This window comes from Leucoraja erinacea, chromosome 8 (genome assembly GCF_028641065.1).
Source record: "Leucoraja erinacea ecotype New England chromosome 8, Leri_hhj_1, whole genome shotgun sequence".
Lineage (NCBI taxonomy): Eukaryota > Metazoa > Chordata > Chondrichthyes > Rajiformes > Rajidae > Leucoraja > Leucoraja erinaceus.
The window spans coordinates 35,709,865-35,731,069 of NC_073384.1; the positions used below are offsets into that span (position 1 = coordinate 35,709,865).

The following is a 21,205-nucleotide window of genomic DNA, read 5'->3' on the forward strand; positions in this document are numbered from 1 at the left end:
TCTGAAGCCTCTCCCTGTCTGCCATGGTGCAGCTGCCATACTATGCTGTAATGCAGTTTGTGGCCACATTTCCAGCTTGCGAACTGATCAGGTTATGAACAGTTCACAGACATGGAGCTCTTTCCTAACCTGGGAAGGACCTGTATACTGGTCAAGACCTGACCAATCACAATGAAAGGTGGGGACTAAATGACATTGTTATATTAGTATGGTTTGGCACTTTATTTGTCACTGTACCGAGGTACAGTGAAATTCATTTTTGTATACAGTTCATTATAAGTATCACTATACATAAGCACATAGATGCATATTAGATAAGCATCTCAGATACAGTTCAAATGTATAGCAGTAGTACACTAATCCAGTATACAGCGTTGCTAGTTTGGCGCCATTTTCAAGTCCCAGTTATTGTAAGTGTAGGGATCTTGACCTTACCATGAAGTTGTTCTACTGGCAGCGTTGCAGGGTCGGCCTGGCCAAGTGTAGCTGTTGATGTCCTCCACTGCTGCTCCACTGGTCCATGTGCTCAGCAGCTGGGAGCAGCGCCCGGACCAGCCGAGCCCCAGGATGCTGCAGGCCCTCCAACAGTCGAGGCTGTGCATTCCCTCCCGCAGCCAGTATGCTTACCGGCCCTCCAGGTGAGTTCCCGTGGGTCCTCAATCCGAGACGGGTTGGGTTCCGGTCCGCGGGTCCTCTGTCCGGGGCAGGCGAGTCAGGCCTTTGGACGGGTTCTGGTCTCTTATGCAGGTCGTGGTTCCACCATCTATGACAGGCGAGTCAGGCCCACCAGGCAAGTCCCCTACCGGGCCTACCTACCGGGTGGTTTTCTGGTCTGTGGTGCGGGTCTTCGGCGGTGAGCCGGGCCCACCAGGTGGGTGAGTACTCAGTCTCCAGGGGGCCAGCTCCCCAGTCAGCGGGCTATGGCTCCCCAGGATATCCACATCCGCCGTAACAACATGAAACAGACCAAAATGCAGCAACCTACAACCATTGTTGAACATTTTCAGTTAAACTAAAATGGAAATGATAAGAGCTTTGAAAACAGTATATGTGAAGGAAACAGTGCTGATACTCATTGATATACTGTAGAAAAAGGTGAGGGAGAAGGCCTGAATAGTTCTGAGACATAGATTGTTCCACATATTCCACAAAGAGCCAGGCTTAGCTTAGACCCAGGCAACTACACCAAACCCTTGTAGGTAGTGTGCACAGGAGAATTTATTCAATGCAAGAACAAATTCAGCCAAGTGAACAAGAGAAGTGTGGAGGCAGAAAGGATGGGCATCTTTTTAACGAGGAAAAAAAGGACATCAAACATTTGCCTGGAAAAAATGTCAAGAATGCACAATCTAACATTCATCCACAGAAATATAAAAAATGATTTATTTACGTGTAAGCTAACAAAGGGATATCGCTACCATCAACGAGAGTGGTCACAATTTCCGGCTTTACACCTAACTTTCCACGATTACTTTTTGCCAGTAGATCAATGATTTCATTGTTGTACACCTCCACGATAGACACGTCAATAGAATGTGTATCTGACCTATTTGATATCAGCCTGCAAAGATAACAAAAGTTAGAAAGTCCCCAAAGAAAACATGCATTAAATATATTGAATAATTCATTAGTTACATTTAAAATCTTGTTATTTTTGCAGGAAATTTGCAAAGGTATAGATTCAATGTTTTTTTTTAATCTCTCATGTTGGGATGCCTAGATGCTACCCCTTTTTTTAACACAAAAAACACCCATGCAACTTTCCACGTTATTGCAGATACCTGTACTCCAACTTCTAAGCATATCGGAATGCTTTGCCAAGAATTACCTAGACCCTTGCCAAGGGTCCCTTGAAGGCAGACACGGGTGAAATTATTATGGGGAACAAGGAAATGGCAGAAGAGTTGAACAGGTACTTCGGATCTGTTTTCACTAAGGAAGACACAAACAATCTCCCAGAAGTACTGGAGGACAGAGGATTTAAGGTGGTAGAGAAACTGAAATAATTTTTTATTAGGCGAGAAATGGTATTGGGTAGGCTAATGGGACTGAAGGATGATAAATCCCCTGGGCCTGATGGTCTGCATCCCAGGGTCCTCAGGGAGGTGGCTCTAGAAATAGTGGACGCATTGGTGATCATTTTCCAATGTTCAATAGATTGAGGATCTGTTTCTGTGGATTGGAGGATAGCTAATGTTATCCCACTTTTCAAGAAAGGAGCGAGAGAGAAAACGGGGAATTACAGATCAGTTAGCCTAACCGGTGGTGGGAAAGATGCTGGAGTCAATTATTAAAGAGGTAATAATGGGGCATTTGGATAGCAGTAAAAGGATTAGTCCAAGTCAGCATGGATTTATGAAAGGAAAATCATGCTTGACTAATCTTCTGGAATTTTTTGAGGATGTGACAAGTAAAATGGATGAAGACTTTCAGAAAGGGAGCAGGATGAAGGGGAGCCAGTGGATGTAGTGTATCTAGACTTTCAGAAAGCCTTTGATAAGGTCCAGCACGGGAGACTGGTGACTAAAATTAGAGCACATGGTATTGGGGTAAGGTGTTGACGTGGATAGAAAATTGGTTGGCAGGAAGCAAAGAGTAGGAGTGAGCGGGTCCTTTTCAGAATGGCAGGCAGTGGCGAGTGGAGTGCCGCAAGGCTCGGTGTTGGGGCCGAAACTGTTTACCATATATATTAATGATTTGGAGGAGGGAATTAGGAGCAACATTAGCAAGTTTGTGGATGACACAAAGCCGGGTGGCAGTGTGAACTGTGAAGAGGACAGGTTGAGCGAGTGGGCAGATGAATGGCAGATGCAGTATAATATAGATAAATGTGACGTTATCCACTTTGGTGGCAAAATCAAAGGGGCAGATTATTATCTCAATGGGGTTAGGTTAGGTAAGGGGGAGGTACAGAGAGACCTGGGTATCCTTGTACACCAATCACTGAAAGTTGGCGTGCAGGTACAGCAGGCAGTGAAGAAAGCTAATGGAATGTTGGTCTTCATCACATGAGGATTTCAGTACAGGAGTAAAGAGGTTCTTCTGCAGTTGTATAGGGCTCTGGTAAGACCACATCTGGAGTATTGTGTACAGTTTTGGTCTCATAATTTGATGAAGCACATCCTTGTGATTGAGGCAGTGCAGCGTAGGTTCACAGGATACAGGATACATATATTTGTCACATGTGCCAGTTGGCACAGTGAAATGTAATCACCATACAGCAAAAATAAAGAACACAACATAGAGTTGATAGAATTCAACATAAAACCTCCCCACACAGCAGAATCAAAGTTTCCCACTATGAGGGAAGGCACCAGTCAGTCCTCTTCCTCTAATGTTCCCGATGTTCACCCGTGGTCGGGACCTCCCCGAGCCCTCCGCAGTCGCCGCTATGGGCGGCCCGATGTTCAGGCACCACGCCGGAGTGATGTAAGTCCGACCTCGGGGCTGGGGACCTCCTCAGTGGCCTGGACACCCGAGTCGGCCACCTCCTACCGGAGTCCGCGGCTCCCAAAGTCCGCAGGCTGCGCTGGGCAGAGATGCAGCGCTGGCGGCCCTCGACAAAGGGCCCCAGGACGCCACGACGACGATCAGCGCTGCCCGCGTTGGAAGCTCTCACAAACCACAGCTCCATGATGTTGGAGCAGCAGGCCAACGCTCTGGAGCTCCAAACGGTGACCCAGGTAGGCATCGCCCATTCCGCGGTGTATCCAGCGCCGCGCCTCCGTTGTTGAAGCTCTGGTCCGGTTGTCGGTCCCCGGCAGGAAAGGCCGCTCCGATCCAGGTGGTAGGCCGTGAGGAGGGGGGCGAGGACGTGACTCGGAGAAATAGTTGCCGCCAGGAAGCGATTGGGAAACAGCGTCCCTCTTACCCTGCCCCCCTCCGCCCACATAGTCAAAGATTCCCCCCAAAACAAACTTTAAACTGAGTAAAAATTTTAAAAAGATTGAAAGACAAACGGGCTGTAAGCAGAGGCTGCCGTCTGTGCAGCGCCCCTAGTGGGATGGCGGGACTGCCATGTGAGGAAAGATTGAAAAGACTAGGCTTGTATTCACAGGTGTTTAGAAGGATGAGGGGTTATCTTATAGACACATATTAAATTAAAAAAGGGCTGGGCAAGCTGGATGCAGGAAAAATGTTCCCAATGTTGGGCGAGTCCAGAACCAGGGACTACAGTCTTCGAATAAACGGGAGGCCATTTAAGACTGAGGTGAGAAAAACTTTTTCACCCAGAGAGTTGTGAATTTGTGGAATTTGTGGAATTCCCTGCCACAGTGAGGCCAAATCACTGGATGGATTTAAGAGAGTTAGATAGAGCTCTAGAGGCTAGTGGAATCAAGGGATATGGGATGAAGGCAGGCATGGGTTATTGATTGGGGACGATCAGCCATGATCAAATTGAACATAGTTTGATAAGAGACCGTTTAATACATGGCATATTGAATGATAAACTACGCGATGAATTGTTACGAGAAGTTGGCCTGACCTTAGAAGCTGTCAAAAAACTGCTGTTGTATAGCTGAATTAACCAATGTCCACATTAAAATGCTAACATGTTCTGCTGCTCGTGAAGTCAATGCAGCCAGTGTGTCTAATCAAATTACTGCTCGCCCGTTTCAGGGGACAGTTAACAGCCTAAGATGGATTGCGAATTGCTTTAATTGTGGCGGTTCACACACGGCAGGTTGCGACCGGTGCCCTGCATATGGAAAGCTCTGTAGGTTTTGCAATAAATGAAATGATTTTGCGAAATGCTGCAGGTCACGAAACAACAGATTTCAAATGAGGCAACTTGTTAAACCAGGATGAATATCCAAGCTCCGAGTTTGCACAAACAGATGATGACAGCACCGAGCTTAATGTGCATGCTTTGTCTGGCTCAGCGTCCAAATTGGATCCTAAGGTCGGATTGCTCATCAACAGCAAAACTCTATCTTAAAGTTCATATCGGCGCTTGGTGCAGTGCAATTTCGCTGGCTGTCTTCGAACAGCTGCAAAACATGGAAACTCTAACTCAGACGACTGCATCACTTATCTCGTTTAATGGTGCACCACTACACCCTATCGGCCAAGTAAAGTTACGTTGCCGTCTCAACGCGCGTGACCACATCCTGGATTTCTACATGGTACGCGAGAAGGTACCAACCATACTGGGTGCCGATGCATGCCATGACATGGGTTTGATTTCCTTCAGCCCTTCAGTCTGTCCACTGACTATGGGCTGTGATATTACACATCACATTTTAAAACAATACAAAGGGCAGGCTGCCTGTGAGATACACGATTACTATTGACCATGAGGCAATCCCAGTTGTTCGTCAGGCTCACAGGATTCCCCATGCTATGCGGGATTGTGTACAAAGTGAACTTAATAGAATGGTGGCTCTTGGTGTGATTATTCCCTTAACTGAACTCTCAGACTGGGTCTCCTCAATGGTTGTCGCTAGTAAGAAGAATAAAGATGAGATACGGATTTGTATTAACCCCAAGGACTTAAATACAGCAATTAAGAGACCACGTTATCCAATGCGCTCGGTGGACGAGATTGCAGCGCAGATGGCCGAAGCAACTGTATTCACAGTGCTAGTAGCCAAGAGTTCATTCTGGAACATAAATCCTCCAAGCTGACAACTTTCAGTACTCCGTGCAGACATTATAAATTTTTGAGGATGCCCTTTGGTATAAGTTCTGCCAGTGAAGTATTTCAACAATCCATGGAGCAATTGTTTGCCAGATACCCATGCTCCATCGTGGTGGACGATATCTTTACTGCTGGAAAAACGATCGAGGAACACGTTGCCAATCTGACAAACGTAATGAAGCATGCCGAGGCCATCCATCTCAAACTCAATCCCAAAAAAATGCAGATTCAGTGAATGATGTAAAATACCTAGGCCTGAAAACTGATCCAGCAAAAACCAGTGCTATTAATGAGCTTCCAGCACCCATGGATGTGCCCAGCTTACAAAGGCTCCATGGCATGGCAAACTATTTGAGCAAATTCACTCCAGATTTCAGCGAAATATCAGCCCCATTGCGCCATCTCACACACAAAGACTCTGCTTGACCTGGCAGACGCTCTTTCACTTGCACCTCTGAAGACCTGCGAGGATCTACCCTCGCAGGATAATGACTTTATCGTGATGACAGTATCTTTCATACCTTCATCTTGGATGGAGGTCCTGGTTGCCCACACTGCCACTGACAAGGTCACTAACTTCTATCATTAAGCGCGGATGGCCAGGCAAGCACTACAAGTTCCATTGCCAGTCCGACCTTTCTTACCTGTTTGAGACGAACTAGTGCTACAAGAAGGCATTGTTTTAAAAGGCCGTGGTTCCTGTTTCGCTGCATCACCGGTATTTTGACGCTGTCCATGCAGGACACCCAGGTGCTGAAGCCACTGTTTCACGGGCGAAAAGCATGTTTTACTGGCCTGGCATGGCCGAATACATCAACGAAAATGTGGCAGCTTGTGCGGTGTGCTATAGCCTGGCGCCTTATCAACAAAAGCAACCACTTCTGCCACAACCTGTACCTGCGCTCCCATGGTCTACAGTGGCAGCTGATTTATTTGAATTGCACGGCAAGCAGTACCTGGTGCTCGTGGATTCGTATTCAGGATGGTTCGACATTGATTTTCTCAGTAGCCCCACTTCCAGAGGTGTGGTTTCAAAATTATCTCGTCATTTTTCTGGCCAGGGATCTCCAGGCAAGCTGTTGGCTGCAATGACAGTCAATTCACCAGCCAACAATTCAGAGAGTTTGCCAGACGCTGGAATTTTCACCACATCACCAGCAGCCCTGAATATCCCAGTCTAACAGGCTGGCTGAACGGGCTGTCAGAAGTGCAAAACTCATGGAGTGCTCTCACAGGGCTAAATCTGACGTATTCCTGGATTTGCTCAACTTACGCAACATTTCCCGTGACCCTGCCTTGGATTCCCCTGCTCAACGATTATTGTTAAGGCAGACCCGTACCCCGCTGCCCATAGCAGAGCAAACGTTAATCCCACATGTCTTTCCACCTGAGGCTGCAACAGAAGAGTGAAATTCAGAAGAAATGGTTTGACAAGACGAGTAGGCCTCTGCCGCCATTGACCAAAGGACAGGTGTTCCACTTACAGACCGACAAAGGCCATGACCGTATTGGAGTGGTTTCTGGTCCTGCCTCGGAGCCACGCTCGTACATTGTTAGAGCCGATGGTGGCACCTACCGACGAAACAGACAACATCTTCTGCCTGTGAAGGAGCCAATTCCTCCTCCTTATCCTCCGGATCATACAAGTTCATTTTAATCTGCATTTAGTGACCCTCGCATGCTCTTGCCCCCACAACAATCCATGCCTGCGACAGTTCCTCAGGCTGTTCCAACTTCGCCTGTGCCAGTCTCCTGCTTCGACTCCAGAGGCGTTGGTCCACTCCCCCATGGCGATGAAATTGCCTGCTCTTTCCCCGGAGAAAAAGAATGGAGATGGCCTCTATCATACATGTGCCAGTCATGTTTGCAGGCCGGTCGTGAAGTATCCGGACTATGTTTGACTTTCCACCAACCTGTCATCGGTTGTGTTATTTGCTTTGCTTAATTATGGGTATACATCGTTATTGATTCTTTAAGAGGAGGGATGTAGATTAGTGGCTCAGGCTATGTCATGCATTTATAGTTATGCCCACTAGTTTGTTAGTGTTGCGGTCTCCTGCATTCCATTAGTCTTAAAGTGAACTCTCAAGTGAGAAGTTGTATTGTTGGTTCCTAATAAACTCTATGGTGTAGACATGGTGTGAGGCCACTGTTATTATAAGGGCCACAAATCGACATGGGCCATCAGAGATATCTAAATAGCCAAATGCTCTATTACAGCTTCAGAGACCGGGTTCTATCCTGACCTCCAATGCTGTCTTCAGGAGTTTGAATGTTCTTCCTGTGACCACATGAGTTTTCTTCAAAGGCTCCAGCTTCCTTTCACATCCAAAGACATGCTGGTTGATAAGTTAATTGGCGATAGCAAATTGCTCTGAGTGTGCAGGAGAGTGGTGGAATATGGGGGGAGTTGAGGGCTAGTCACAGTGGAGATTTCTGTAATCAATATTAATTTAGTTTAATTTTTGTATGCATTCATTACACTTGCCAAAATCTTGCGTTGATGTCAAGGCACTGTCACCTTGACTCTGGAATTCAGCTCTTTAATCTGTGTATGAATCTAGGTCAAGCTTTCCTGACAAAACCAATACTGAGCATCAGTGAGTTGATTACTGGTAAAACCGACTGTTGTCCAAAACCGAAACAAAATCTGATTGGCTATAAAAGCACTTCATACCTGTATAACTCTCTTGTAGCTTTGGGGATAATTCCTTCATCTATCTGTGACTCCAGAGAAAATGTGATGTTTCCTTCAGAATGTGGCCCCAGCATAGTATATGTTTTGCCACTGCCTGACTGGCCATATGCCATGATGCACACATTGTGTCTGGAATACAGTATAGATCATAAAAAGTTTTAGGACTTTTAAAAATACTTGCTACACTTCCTTTTTAATTAAGTTCCAATTCAACTATTTGACAGAAAACAATGCCGAACTGCTTCAATTCCATTTCTCAAAACGCAATGTAATTAATTTATTTTAACACTGGTATCATTTGGGATGACACATTGGTAGAGTTGTTGCCTTACAGAGACCTAACTGTGGATGGCGTCTGTGTGGAGTTTGTCTGTTCTCCCTGTGAACTGGTTTTCTCCCACATACCAAAGATGTCTAGGTTAATTAGCTTCTGTTGATTGTCCCTAGTGTGTAGGATAGAACTAGTGTTTGGGTGATCGCTGATCTCCGCGCACCCACCCCATAACCTCTGACACCTGTACTAATCAAGAATCTATCTCTGCCGTAAAAATATCCACTGACTGCCTCTACAACCTTCCGTGGCAACGAATTCCATAGATTCACCACCCTCTGACTAAAGATATTTCTCCTCATCTCTTTCCTAAACGTACGTCCTTTAATTCTGAGGCTATGACCTCTAATTCTGGATTATCCCACTAGTGGAAACATCCTCTCCACATCCACTCTATCAAAGCCTTTCACTGTGTTGAAAGAATTGAATCTTTCAAGGCAGTAATCTATCTTAAGCTTCCAAAAAATACGGGGCCAAGGCACAGAGCACAACAATGTGGCACAGGCCATATTGCCATAATTTCACTGAATGGCAGCGTAGGCCAGAGGAGCTTGATGATCCACTCCTTCATCTATTTTTTGTGTTGTTTGTTTTTAACTACATTTAAATGACCACCATTCACTTGCTTTTCGCAGGGATTTAATGCGTGAAGACTTATTGCCTCATTATCTGTATAATATGTAAATTAAAAATAATGAAACATGTAACGTGATGTAAAATAACGCAACATTGGTACTAGAGCCGATATTCATGCTGTTTCACAGTGACATTAATTTGCTCCAGCCAATAACCCATTTATGCCTCCAATGTTTTCCAAGTGAGACTATGAAGCTACTAACTGTGTCATGGGGGTGGGTGAGGGAAGCATTATTTATCATCTTGTTGAAGAATCTCACACAAATCTCTTTCCAAGAATTCAGCATAACATTTCTGGCCTAAATGGGAACAGTATCACAAGGGTTACACAACATTTACTTAACAAACATGAAGCACAAGGACTACTACTTTCTCACAACCTTTTACTTCTCAGAGAAACTTTTACCCAAAGATGGTCATAGCCTGTCAATTACACAGAGAAGAAAAATGAAGAGCTACATTACAACTGGGATTGCTAAACATTTGTTGCTACTGGTATTCCATACTTTTGTATTCCCAACAATCATTGGATCAATTCTGCAGATTTAATAGGAATCTGAGGGGGTAACTTTTTCACACAAAGGGTGGTGGGTGTATGGAACAAGCTGCCAGAGGAGGTAATTGAGGCAGGGACTATCCCAACGTTTAGGAAATAGTTAAGACAGGTCCATGGAAAGGACAGGTTTGGAGGGATATGGACCAAACACAGGCAGGTGGGATTGGTGTAGCTGGGACATGTTGCCCAGTGTGGGCAAGTTGGGCCTGTTTCCCCACTGTATCACTCTAACACTATATGCTTAGCAACACAGTCATATTCCCAATTGGCACTCTTAACTGTCCAGAGATAAATAACAAATATTTATCTTGTTTTGAATTACACGCAATCAGTGATATGTCAAATACAATTTGTACCAAAGATTTTAAAAGCTCAAAACGGTAATAGCTAACTCAGTTTACGATGGACTATATGTAAATTAGATTATATTTTAAATTCTGGAGACAGATTCAAGCAGAGAACTAAGGAAGTTTAGAGGATGCAGCAGTCATAGTCATACAACATATGCCAACCATATCCATTCCAATTAGTGGGCACCCAGATGGATTTAATCGCATATTCTAAGACTTGGCTTGAAGCCTTCTACGTCCAAGTGAATTTCCAGGTTAGCCTCACCAATCCCTTCCCCTGCCTCCTACATCAACAAGGTACAGATTTAATCTGGTCCCGGGGATTAATCCACCTTTAAGTCCTCTGAGGCATCGATTGCCCTCACTTTATTTATTTAGGCGCGGTTTTTATAATAGAGCTTTGTTTTTTTATTCCTTTTTCCTCCTTTCTTTTCTAGGGTCTATTTCTTAATTATTTTCTCTAACCAATGTGTCTCTTTTTTTTGTCTCAGTGATCACTCTTTTACACGAACACAACTTTCTTTCTCTCACCTTCTCTACTTTCTTTATCTATATCTTTCCATAAAGCTTAAAAAATGAAGGAGTACAATAAATGTAATAAGATATATCTGGCTTGTACTATTGTAATTTACTGTACTTCTAATAAATAAAAACATTTTAAAAATAAATAAATACGTCCTCTGAGGCATCGATTGCCTTCGCTTTATTTATTTATGAAGACATGCGCTAAAATTTCATCTTCTCCTTTGCTGAATCCTTCAACTACAAAGTCTATTTCCTTTGTGAATATTGATGGAAAGTATTAATTTAGCACCTCATCCATACCTTTTGGTTGTAGGTGCAGAGTTCCCTGTTGTTTATAATGAGCCCTATTTTTACCCTGTTATTCTGTTACCTTTAATATACTTACAAAATGCCACTGGATTTATCTTAATTCTGTCTCCTAATGATATCTTGAGATCCTTCGGTGCCTTCCTTATATCTTTTTTAAGCAACTTCCTACTCTTTTTATATGCTTGACAGGCTTTCCGTCTTTAGTGTTTCCTTATTTTATCTTTATCCAACCCTCGAGCTCCCTTGGCAACCAGGGTTTCCTGTAATCATTATCTTTGGTCTTCCTTCTTGCAGGGACAATAATTCTTAGTATTTCTTCTTTGTGTTGACATAATTTAATTGCATGTACATACTCCCAGTCTATCTTTGCTAGGGCCAGTCTTAATTTGATTAAATTGCACTCCTCACCCACTCCCTCAATATCTCATTTATTCCTGGCCCTTATCTAACATTTTCCATAAGCACATTGAAATATATAGAGTTTTGGACACTCTCAAATGCTCTCCAACTGCTCCCTCCACTTGACTGGCTACATTCCCCAACATGGACTATGCTTAAAGTTGTAAATTAAACCTTGGGTTGGAAACTTAAAGGTTAGGAAGCTCCAATACACTGACATAAAACTATGTTGTTCCACTTGACCTGCCTCTGGGGACAGTAGAAAGTAATTGCAACAGCTGATTTTGCACTGCAGATTCAACAAGCACCGATGATTGAGGGTGGGAGGATGTTTGTAGTCTATCTTTGCTGTTCGTGAGGGAAGTGGTAGTTTTATGTCAGCTTGCAATAGCTCCAATCTATACAGTGAATAATTTCAGCTTGCAAAATCCTATCTATCTGTCTGTCTGTCTGTCTGTCTGTCTGTCTGTCTGTCTGTCTATCTATCTATCTATCTATCTCTATATCTATCTCTATATCTATCTATACATAACTAAAACTCCGATCTTGTTATCTTCCGGCTTGCACAGTCTTTCTATTTGCGCAAAAACGGTTCGCGATAGCGCAATGATTTTTCGCCAGTTCACTTGCCGTTCTCCTGTTCCGATCGGTTGAATGTTGTAAAAGTGAGCGAGGCTTAAAAATCACACATACACCCCGCCTCCCCTCACATGCACCCCGCCACACACCCCACTTCCCTCCCCCCCTCCCACACATGAAGAGGAAGGGGGGGGGAGTGCTCGGGGATGGGGAAATGAGCCGCGCCTGTGCAGTTAGGGGCTATGGGTGAGTGGTGGAATATTGCGTTGGGGGAAAGGGTTAAGTTGGGGGAACAGGTGAGTGGTGGAATAATGCGTTGGGGAATGGGTTGCGTTGGGGGACCAGGCCTCCCGTGTGACTGGGACCCAACGGGTTCTACTTAGTCTAGTGTATGGTTAAAACTTCCCTAATGTGGAGGATAATTGGGGAATTCCTTTACTGAGAGGGCAGAAGGAATTTTCTGACTTAAGAACATCATCCTACTTAACAAGGAGGGAGGCTGCACTTGAAAAAAACATGAAGTATATGAGCAGTAATGATTTGGAATAAGATTTAATATAAATGCAATTCATTCTTGTGGTCTGTTGCATACTGAGAAGGAATTGGCTTCAAACCGTAGTTCCACATTAGTAGAACAGGGCTGCCAACTCTCACGCTCAAAGCGTGAGAATCACGCCCTCACGCTGATCAGAAATTTCTCACGCTCTGTGGTGAGAAATTCCATGATCAACGAAAATTTCAAAACTCGGATAAACTGCATGGTCCGCGGGTGTTGGAGAGCCGGGGCTGAAGGAGGGATGGGAGCAGAACATCCTTTTTAATCTCAACTCACATGCTTCATTCAAATATATCCTTCCTCAATACTGAAGGAATGCCTTCCTTAAATGACCAAACAATACCTCCTCTTTTACATCACCTCCGTGTCTCTATTCTCTATTCTAGGTTATACTAAGTTACCAGTCTTGCCCGTCTATCAATCACCCTTCCATGATGGCAACAATATTGTATAGGTGAGGTGGGTGTGATTGGCAGGTGGATAGAGTGACGCTGGGTCATTACATTTCTTCTTTGCATTTCTAACTGAATTCAATGTTCTCATCAGTCTTGAGACTCCTTTGATTAATTCCCAAATATCCCCAATACCCAGGTGTTTGGAAACATTGAGCCTCTTTGTGATAATGCTATCTTTTAATTTCTCATGTTTGCCAAACTTGGACTACTTTTTCTGTTGTGTTTCGCATTTATACGCAATGTATTAATTATCTCACTATGTATTAATCCTATAAATGGCAGCTATTGTTTATTTGTTGTCACACCTTTCAATAGTTTCCTAACCTTTAGAGTCATCCCATGCTTCATTACCTTTAGTTTGCATTATTTATATATAGGACCCTGGTTTTAGATTGTATTAAAAAATGTTTAACCTTTGTATACAACAATTATATTATTCACTCTCCATAAAGATTCCCCAGCTACAACTTTCTCATAATACAATTCTAGGTCAAAAATAACATTTCAAAAATTCAATCAATTCAGTATTGACATTCTGTGTATGCTGTTAAAGCTGGTTCTTTGATTCACTATAACAATATACTTAATATGAATTTAGAAGCAAACTAGACCAAGTGGGACCCGTTGGGCCCCATTCCCCCACCAGAAATCCCTGATGAGAAGTATAAAATTCAGCTATTTAACAGAAAACAATGCCGAACAGCTTCAATTCCATTTCTCAAAACCCAATTTGTTTATTTTAACACTGGTCTCATTTGGGGTGACACAGTGTTAGAGTTGCGGTAGAGAGAGGGGGGGGAGAGAGAGGGGGAGAGAGGGAGAGAGAGAGAGAGGAGAGAGAGAGAGAGAGAGAGAGAGAGAGAGGGAGAGAGAGAGAGAGAGAGAAGAGAGAGAGAGAAGAGAGAGAGAGAGAGAGAGAGAGAGAGAGAGAGAGAGAGAGAGAGAGAGAGAGAGAGAGAGAGAGAGAGAGAGAGAGAGAGAGAGAGAGAGAGAGAGAGAGAGAGAGAGAGAGAGAGAGAGAGAGAGAGAGAGAGTTGCGTTGGGGGAACTGGTAAGTGGTAGTAACGGGTTGTGTTGGGGGAACTGGTGAGTGGTGGAATATTGCGTTGGGGGTTGCCAACGGTAACGGCAGCAGCAGCTTGAAAGAGAATGTTGCGCGCCACCATCTTCAATCCGACTGGGCCACAGAAGATGGGGGGGGGGGGAGTGTATGAAGGGCCTCTACAGCGTTCCGTGGCAAATAATTAAATAGATTCACCACCCTCTGATTGAAGAAATTTCTCCTCATCTCCTTCCTAAAAGTACGTCCTTTAATTCTGAGGCTATGACCTCTAATTCTAGACTCTCCCACTAATGGGAACATCCTCTTCACATCCACTGTATCAAAGCCTTTCACTATGGTGAAAGAATTGAAGCTTTCAAGGCTGTAATCTTTCTTAAGCTTTCAAAAATTATGGGGCAAAGGCACAGAGCACAACAATGTGGCACAGGCCATATTGCCATAATTTCACTAAATGGTAGCGTAGGCCAGAGGGGCTCGATGATCCACTCCTTCATCTATTTTTTGTGTTGTTTGTTCTTAATTATATTTAAATAGCCACCATTCACTTGCTTTTCGCAGGGATTTATTGCTTCATTATCTGTATAATATGTAAATTAAAAATAACGAAACATGTAACGTGTTGTAAAATAACGCAACATTGGTACTAGAGCCAATATTCATGCTGATTATTTGTTTCACAGTGACATTAATTTGCTCCAGGCAATAATCCATTTATGCCTCCAAAGTTTTCCAAGTGAGACCTTGAGGCTACTAAATCTGTCATGGGGGTGGATGAGGGAAGCATTATTTATCATCTTGTTGAAGAATCTCGCACAAATCTCTTTCCAAGAATTCAGCATAACGTTTCTGGCCTGAATGGGAGCAGTATCACAGGGTTACACATCATTTAATTAACAAACATGAAGCACAAGGACTAATACCTTCTCACAACCTTTTACTTCTTAGGGAGACTTTTACCCAAAGATGGTCAAAGCCTGTCAATTACACAGAGAAGAAGAATGCAGAGCTACTTTACAACTGGGATTGCTAAACATTTGTTGCTACTGGTATTCCATACTTTTGTATTCACAACAATCACTGGATCAATTCTGCAGATTTAATAGGAATCTGAGGGGTAACTTTTTCACACAAAGGGTGGTGGGTGTATGGAATAGAGGAGGTAATTGAGGCTGGGACTATCACAACATTTAAGAAACAACAAGACAGGTACGCGAGTCACGGCAACCCTCCCCGATTGTTCCTCGCCCTCCGTCTTCCTACCAATATCCTCCTCCATTCCCCCTCATCCCCCAGCTCACCCTCCCCCTCCTCTTCACCCTCCCTCTTATTTCCCCTCTCCCCTTCCCCTCCCCCACTCCCTCCCTCACTTCTCCCTCCTTCTCCGTTCCCCTACCCTCAGTCACGCCCACCCTCCCACCATAACCTGTTTTTTAAAAACGAGTTTAAAAAAAATGTAAATGCCAATAGCCAATAACCCTTCGTTTAAACCCTCAATTATAGATAAATCATTTACACAATGGGAAAGAATGGGAAACAAAACGCTCGGAGACCTGTATGAATTAAGGAAATTATTACCATTTCAACAATTACAACTGAAATATAACTTGAAAAATAATCAATATTTTAAATATCTTCAAATCCGTGATTATCTGAAAAAATATACAAAAGACTATTATAATATGCCCCCAGACTTATTAGATGAAGCCATGAAGATAAAGGCTGAATCAGCAAATCTAATATCATACTTATATAATATTATATTGAATATAGAAATACCTACAACAGATAATATTAGAAGAGATTGGGAACAAGATTTAGCTATAAAAATTTCAAAAGAGAGCTGGGATAAACACTTATTATATGTGCATAAATGCTCGATCAACGTACGACATACTCTAATCCAATATAAAACATTACACAGACTATATTATTCAAAAACTAAAATAAATAAACTCTTCCCCAATGTCTCACCCATTTGTGATAAATGTCAGTTACAAGAAGCTAACATAGCGCACTCTTTTGTTTTCTGTATAAAAATCCAAAAATTCTGGAACGAAATATTTGAAATCTTTACAAAATTATTTAAAACAAAACTACTACCCAGAGTAGAATGGATCATTTTTGGAATATCGGAAGGTAACCCAGAATTAAATATGTTTCAAAAGAACTTACTTAATTATGGGCTAATAATCGGAAAAAAGCTTATACTTAAATTTTGGAAAAATGCTCCAATACCAACAACAAAAATGTGGATTTCAAACATGTTCGAAACATTACACTTGGAAGAGATGAGACTCCTCCTAGCAGGTAAAGCAGATCACTTCCAAAAGACGTGGTCTGCATTTATGGAACTATTACAAGCTAAGGTGCAATAATAAGTTAAAATATAAAGGCTACCAGGACCTGGTAATGGGGGGTATAAAATAAATTTTTAATAAAAACACGGTTGGTATATCCTTTTTTGCGGAGTTTTGTGTTACAATAGAGCGATTGATTTTCCTTTCTTCCTTTTTTTTCTTTTCTTTCTCGGGTCTTATTTCTTTTCTTTGCTTCCTTCTCTAATTCCTTCCCTAAGGGGTTCTCTTCTCCCAACACTTTCCTGCACCTTCACGATTCTTGCTTACTTTCCTTACTTCTTTTATTTCTATCTTTTTTAAAGCTCAAAAAATGAAGTGGTACAACATAATGTAATAAGATATATGCGATGTATTAATGTGATTTACTGTACTGCTAATAAAAATAAAATTAAAAAAAAAAATAATAAAAAAAAATGTAAATGAGATCCCATTGTGATGTCATTCTGGGGTGGAACACTGCTGATGGGAAGTTTATGTAAATGAGATCCCATTGTGACATCATACACTGCTCCGGGTCAGTGCAGATGAAAGATTTTTTTTAAAAGTGGGGTTTTGTAAAGTTTAAAACGTGAATAACGTAAAATATACCATCAATCTGAATGAAACTCGATAAAAACACACCACAGGACAATGGTGAGTAAGGTGGGCCAAAAACTGTAGCGTTATCGTGTCCCGTTTTGGCGTAGTTCCGGAAGCACACCCCGCACAGACAGACAGACATAGAAACAAACAAGATGAGAGTTTTAGTAATAAAAAAGTAGACTAAGTGCAGACCTGTTCATGAAGCTGTTTTTGAAATGGGGCCCTCCTCCTGAAATCGCGGGGAGGGGGGGGAATTTTTTGTCTCACTTTTCCGTAAAGGGGGGGGGGGGCATTGTGATATCGCTGTAAGCTGGTGCTTTAAAAGGTAGTTTTGGCTTTTTTTGAAACTTTAATCATGAATAACCGGAGGGGGGGGGGGGGGGGGGGGGGGGGGGGGGGGGGGGGGGGGAGTGAGTAACCCGGGTGTGAGGGGGCAGGGGGTGTGAATAACCTGTGGGGGGATGGAGGTGGTGGGGGGGTGAATAACTGGGGGGTAGGGGGAGGGTGTGTGAATAACCCAGGGGTAAGGGGGCAGGGGGTGTGGCACTCGGCAGCTTGAGAGCCCATTGTGATTATCGTCACTGGAAGCTCCTGGAAATAAGGCTGTCCGTGAGAAGCTGCGGTTACTGTTGGCAATGTCCCATTGTGATGTCATTGTGGCACTAGGCAGCTTGAGAGTCCTTTGTGATTGGTGCACTGGTAATGGCATTGTGACATCATCAGTGGAAGGTCCTGGAAAAAGGCTGAGTGTGAGAACTGTTTTTTGCCCTTTGTTTTAAACTTGAATCGTCAATAACTTGTGAAATATAGGATGAAATCTTAAGTGAACCTGATTAACGCATGTTGGGGAAAAATGTGAGTCAGAATATGTAAAGATTTAAGCGCTAGAGCGTAGCGTTTTGGTGAAGATACAAAAACACACACACATAGAATCAGACACACACATACAAGATGAGACTTTTAATAGTATATAGATATTAGACCAAGTGGGACGCATTGAGCCCCGTTCCCTCAACGCAATATTCCACCACTCACCCGTTCCCTCAACGCAACCCGTTCTCCCAATGCAATGTTCCACCACTCACCGATAGCCCCCAACTGAGCAGGCACGGCTGATATTTTTAAAGTTTAAAATGGCAATAACTTGTAAAATATAAGATCAATGTGAATGCCCCAATAGACAATATGTGCAGGAGTAAGCCATTCAGCCTTTAGAGCCAGAACCGCCATTCACTGTGATCATGGCTGCTCATTCACAATCAGTACCCCGTTCCTGCTTTCACCCCATATCTCCCTGACTCCGCTATCTAAATTTCTCTTGAAAACATCCAGAGAATTGGCCTCCACTACCTTCTAAGGCAGAGAATTCCACAGATTCACACCCTCTGTGTAAAAACGTTTTTCCTCATCTTCTTTCTAAATGGCTTACCCCTTATTCTTAAACTGTGGTCCCTGGTTCTGGACTCCCCCAACATCGGGAACATGTTTCCTGTCTGTAGCGTGTCCAAACCCTTAATAATCTTATATGTTTCAATAAGATCCCCTCATCCTTCTAAATTCCAGAGTATTCAAACCCAGCTGCTCCATTCTATCAACATATGACAGTCCAGCCATCCCGGGAATTAACCTCGTGAACCTACTCTGCACTCCCTCAATAGCAAGAATGTCCTTCCTCAAATTTGGAGACCAAAACTGCACACAACACTCCAGGTGTGGTGTCACTTGGGCCCTGTACAACTGCAGAAGGACCTCTATGCTCCTTTACTCAACTACTCTTGTTATGAACGCCAACATGCCATTCGCTTTCTTCATTGCCTGCTGTACCTGCATGCTTACATTCAGTGACTGATGAACAAGGACCCCCAGATCTCATTGTACTTCTCCTTTTCCCAACTTGACACCATTCAGATAATAATCAGCCTTCCTGTTTTTGCCACCAAAGTGGATAACCTCACATTTATCCACATTAAACTGCATCTGCCATGCATCTGCCCATTCACCCAACTTGTCCAAGTCATCCTGCCTCCTCATAGCATCCTCCTCAGTTTACACTGTCACACAGCTTTGTGTCAGCTGCAAATTTGCTAATGTTACTTTTACTCTCTCCCTCTTGTCCCCTATTCCATGCCGCCATTATCCACCCTCGACCAACCCTCCTCTGCTACCTCCTCACCCCCTGACCTCGCCATCCCTCTTCCTACCCCTATCCTCCTCCATTCCCTCTTCCCCAGCACTCCCTCCCCCTCCTCTTCACCCTCCCTCTTCTTTCCCCTCTCCTCCTCCCCCCCTCCCCCACTTCCTCCCTCTCCTTTCCCCTACCCTCAGTCACTCCGTCCCTCACTCCATAACCCCTCTCCCCTCCCTACCCCCTCGTCCCCCACTCACCTCCCCTCCCCATCTCACCCATACCACTCTCCCTCATCTCCCCCACTGTCCTCCTCTCCATCTAGCCCCCACTCGTTACCTCCACCACACCCCCCCTCACTCTCCCTCCTCATGTTCCCCACTTTTCCCTCCCTCTCCCCCCCTCTCCTCGAATCCCCCGATCTCTCGCCTCACCTCCCCAGGATCTTGATGTAAACCACCGCCGACCCAGTTTTCTTCACAACATCGGTGATGAAGTTGTACATGAGGCAAGGGCTGTCGGGGGGACGGAGCGAGCGGCCTGGAGTCGGTGGAAGGGGAGGGAGTGGTCGAGGCTGCGGCCTAGTCCTTGCTCTGGGTCCCGCTCCTCCCCCTCCCTGCGGGCCCGGATGCCGGTGCCCCCAGACCCAGCTCCAGCCTCACCGCCGCTGTCATTTCCCATCCCTCATGCGCGGGGGAGACTTCCAGTTATCCGTGCGGCGGATTTTAAAATAACTGAGTCAGTACGTCATTTTTTGAAAACGGACCATCCCTCCCCGCGGGACCGGACGCCGCATCCCCCATATCTCGCTCCAGCCACAGTGCCGCGGTCATTTCAAATCCTGCCCACGCGGGAAGACTTTCAGTTATCCGTGCGTGCGGATTTTAAAATAACTGAGTCAGTACGTCATTTTTAAAAAAATGATTTTTTAAATGTAAATAACATCCCTTTGTGATGTCATTGTGGGGTGGAACACTGCTGACGGGCAGTTTATGTAAATGAGATTCAATTGTGACATTGTACGCTGCTAACTGCAAGATTTCTGTAAAAGGTCCGTTTTGTAAAGTTTTAAATGTGAATAACTTGTAAAATATACCATTAATCTAAACGAAACCTGATAAAAACACACACCAAGACAATGGTGAGTAAGGTGGGCCAAAAATTGTAGCGTTATTGTGTACCGTTTTGGCGTAGTTCCAGGAGCTCACCCCGGACAGACAGACATAGAAACAAGCAAGATGAGAGTTTCAGTAATATATACGAGACCAAGGGGGACCCGTTGGGCCCTGTTCCCCCAACGCAATATTCCACCATTCACCCGTTCCCACAACGCAACCCGTTCCCCCAATGCAATATTCCACCACTCACCCATAGCCCCCAACTGAGCAGGCACAGCTCATTTCCCTTCATCCCCAGCACTCCCTCCCCCTCTTCCTCACCCTCCCTCTTCTATCCCCTCCTCTGACCCTCACCCACTACGTTCCTCACCTCTCCTTCTTCTTTCCCCTACCCTCAGTCACTCCCTCCCTCCATAACCCCTCTCCCCTCCCTACCCCCCCTCATCACCTCGTGGGACTGGACTGGACGGATGGATCGATGGATGGTTCACTTACCCGTCTAGTAAGGAGGTAAGTAAGGGGCACACTTCCTCAAAAATTGATTCCTGGGAATTACTAGGTCCATAAACTCTATTGTGCAGAAGGAATTTATGTAATGAATTTCACATTACCTGGATCGTACAATTAAGATCAATTTACAAGAAAATGTACATGACTCTATTGTGCAGAAAGAATTTATATAATTAATTTCATATTACCTGGAACGTACAATTAAGATCAATTTACAAGAAAATGTACGTGGGCAGTGTACATAATTGTAACCTCTGAGGATTGCAACAATATATTTCCACTGTAATGCCTACTTCTATAAATATCTAGCATTAGCACTTGAAGCATAGCGATGCAAACATTGTGACGTATGTCGGCTGCTATTGTAAATTATAGCGTCTACTTACTAACATAATGACAGATGAGAAATGTGAAT

The 21,205-nt window shown here is 44.0% G+C and overlaps 1 protein-coding gene across 1 annotated transcript in view; it reads right to left on the minus strand.

The window, feature by feature from the left end:
* kif25 (kinesin family member 25) overlaps positions 1 to 21,205 on the minus strand; it is a 95,943-nt gene that overhangs the window by 29,932 nt on the left and 44,806 nt on the right. Inside the window, exons 9-12 of the mRNA XM_055640006.1 lie at positions 20,776 to 20,850; positions 8,319 to 8,468; positions 1,391 to 1,561; positions 817 to 981 (exon numbers count right to left, since the gene is read on the minus strand). Of these exons, the coding sequence (XP_055495981.1) occupies positions 817 to 981; positions 1,391 to 1,561; positions 8,319 to 8,468; positions 20,776 to 20,850 (561 nt within the window). The remainder of the gene's footprint in view (positions 1 to 816; positions 982 to 1,390; positions 1,562 to 8,318; positions 8,469 to 20,775; positions 20,851 to 21,205) is intronic.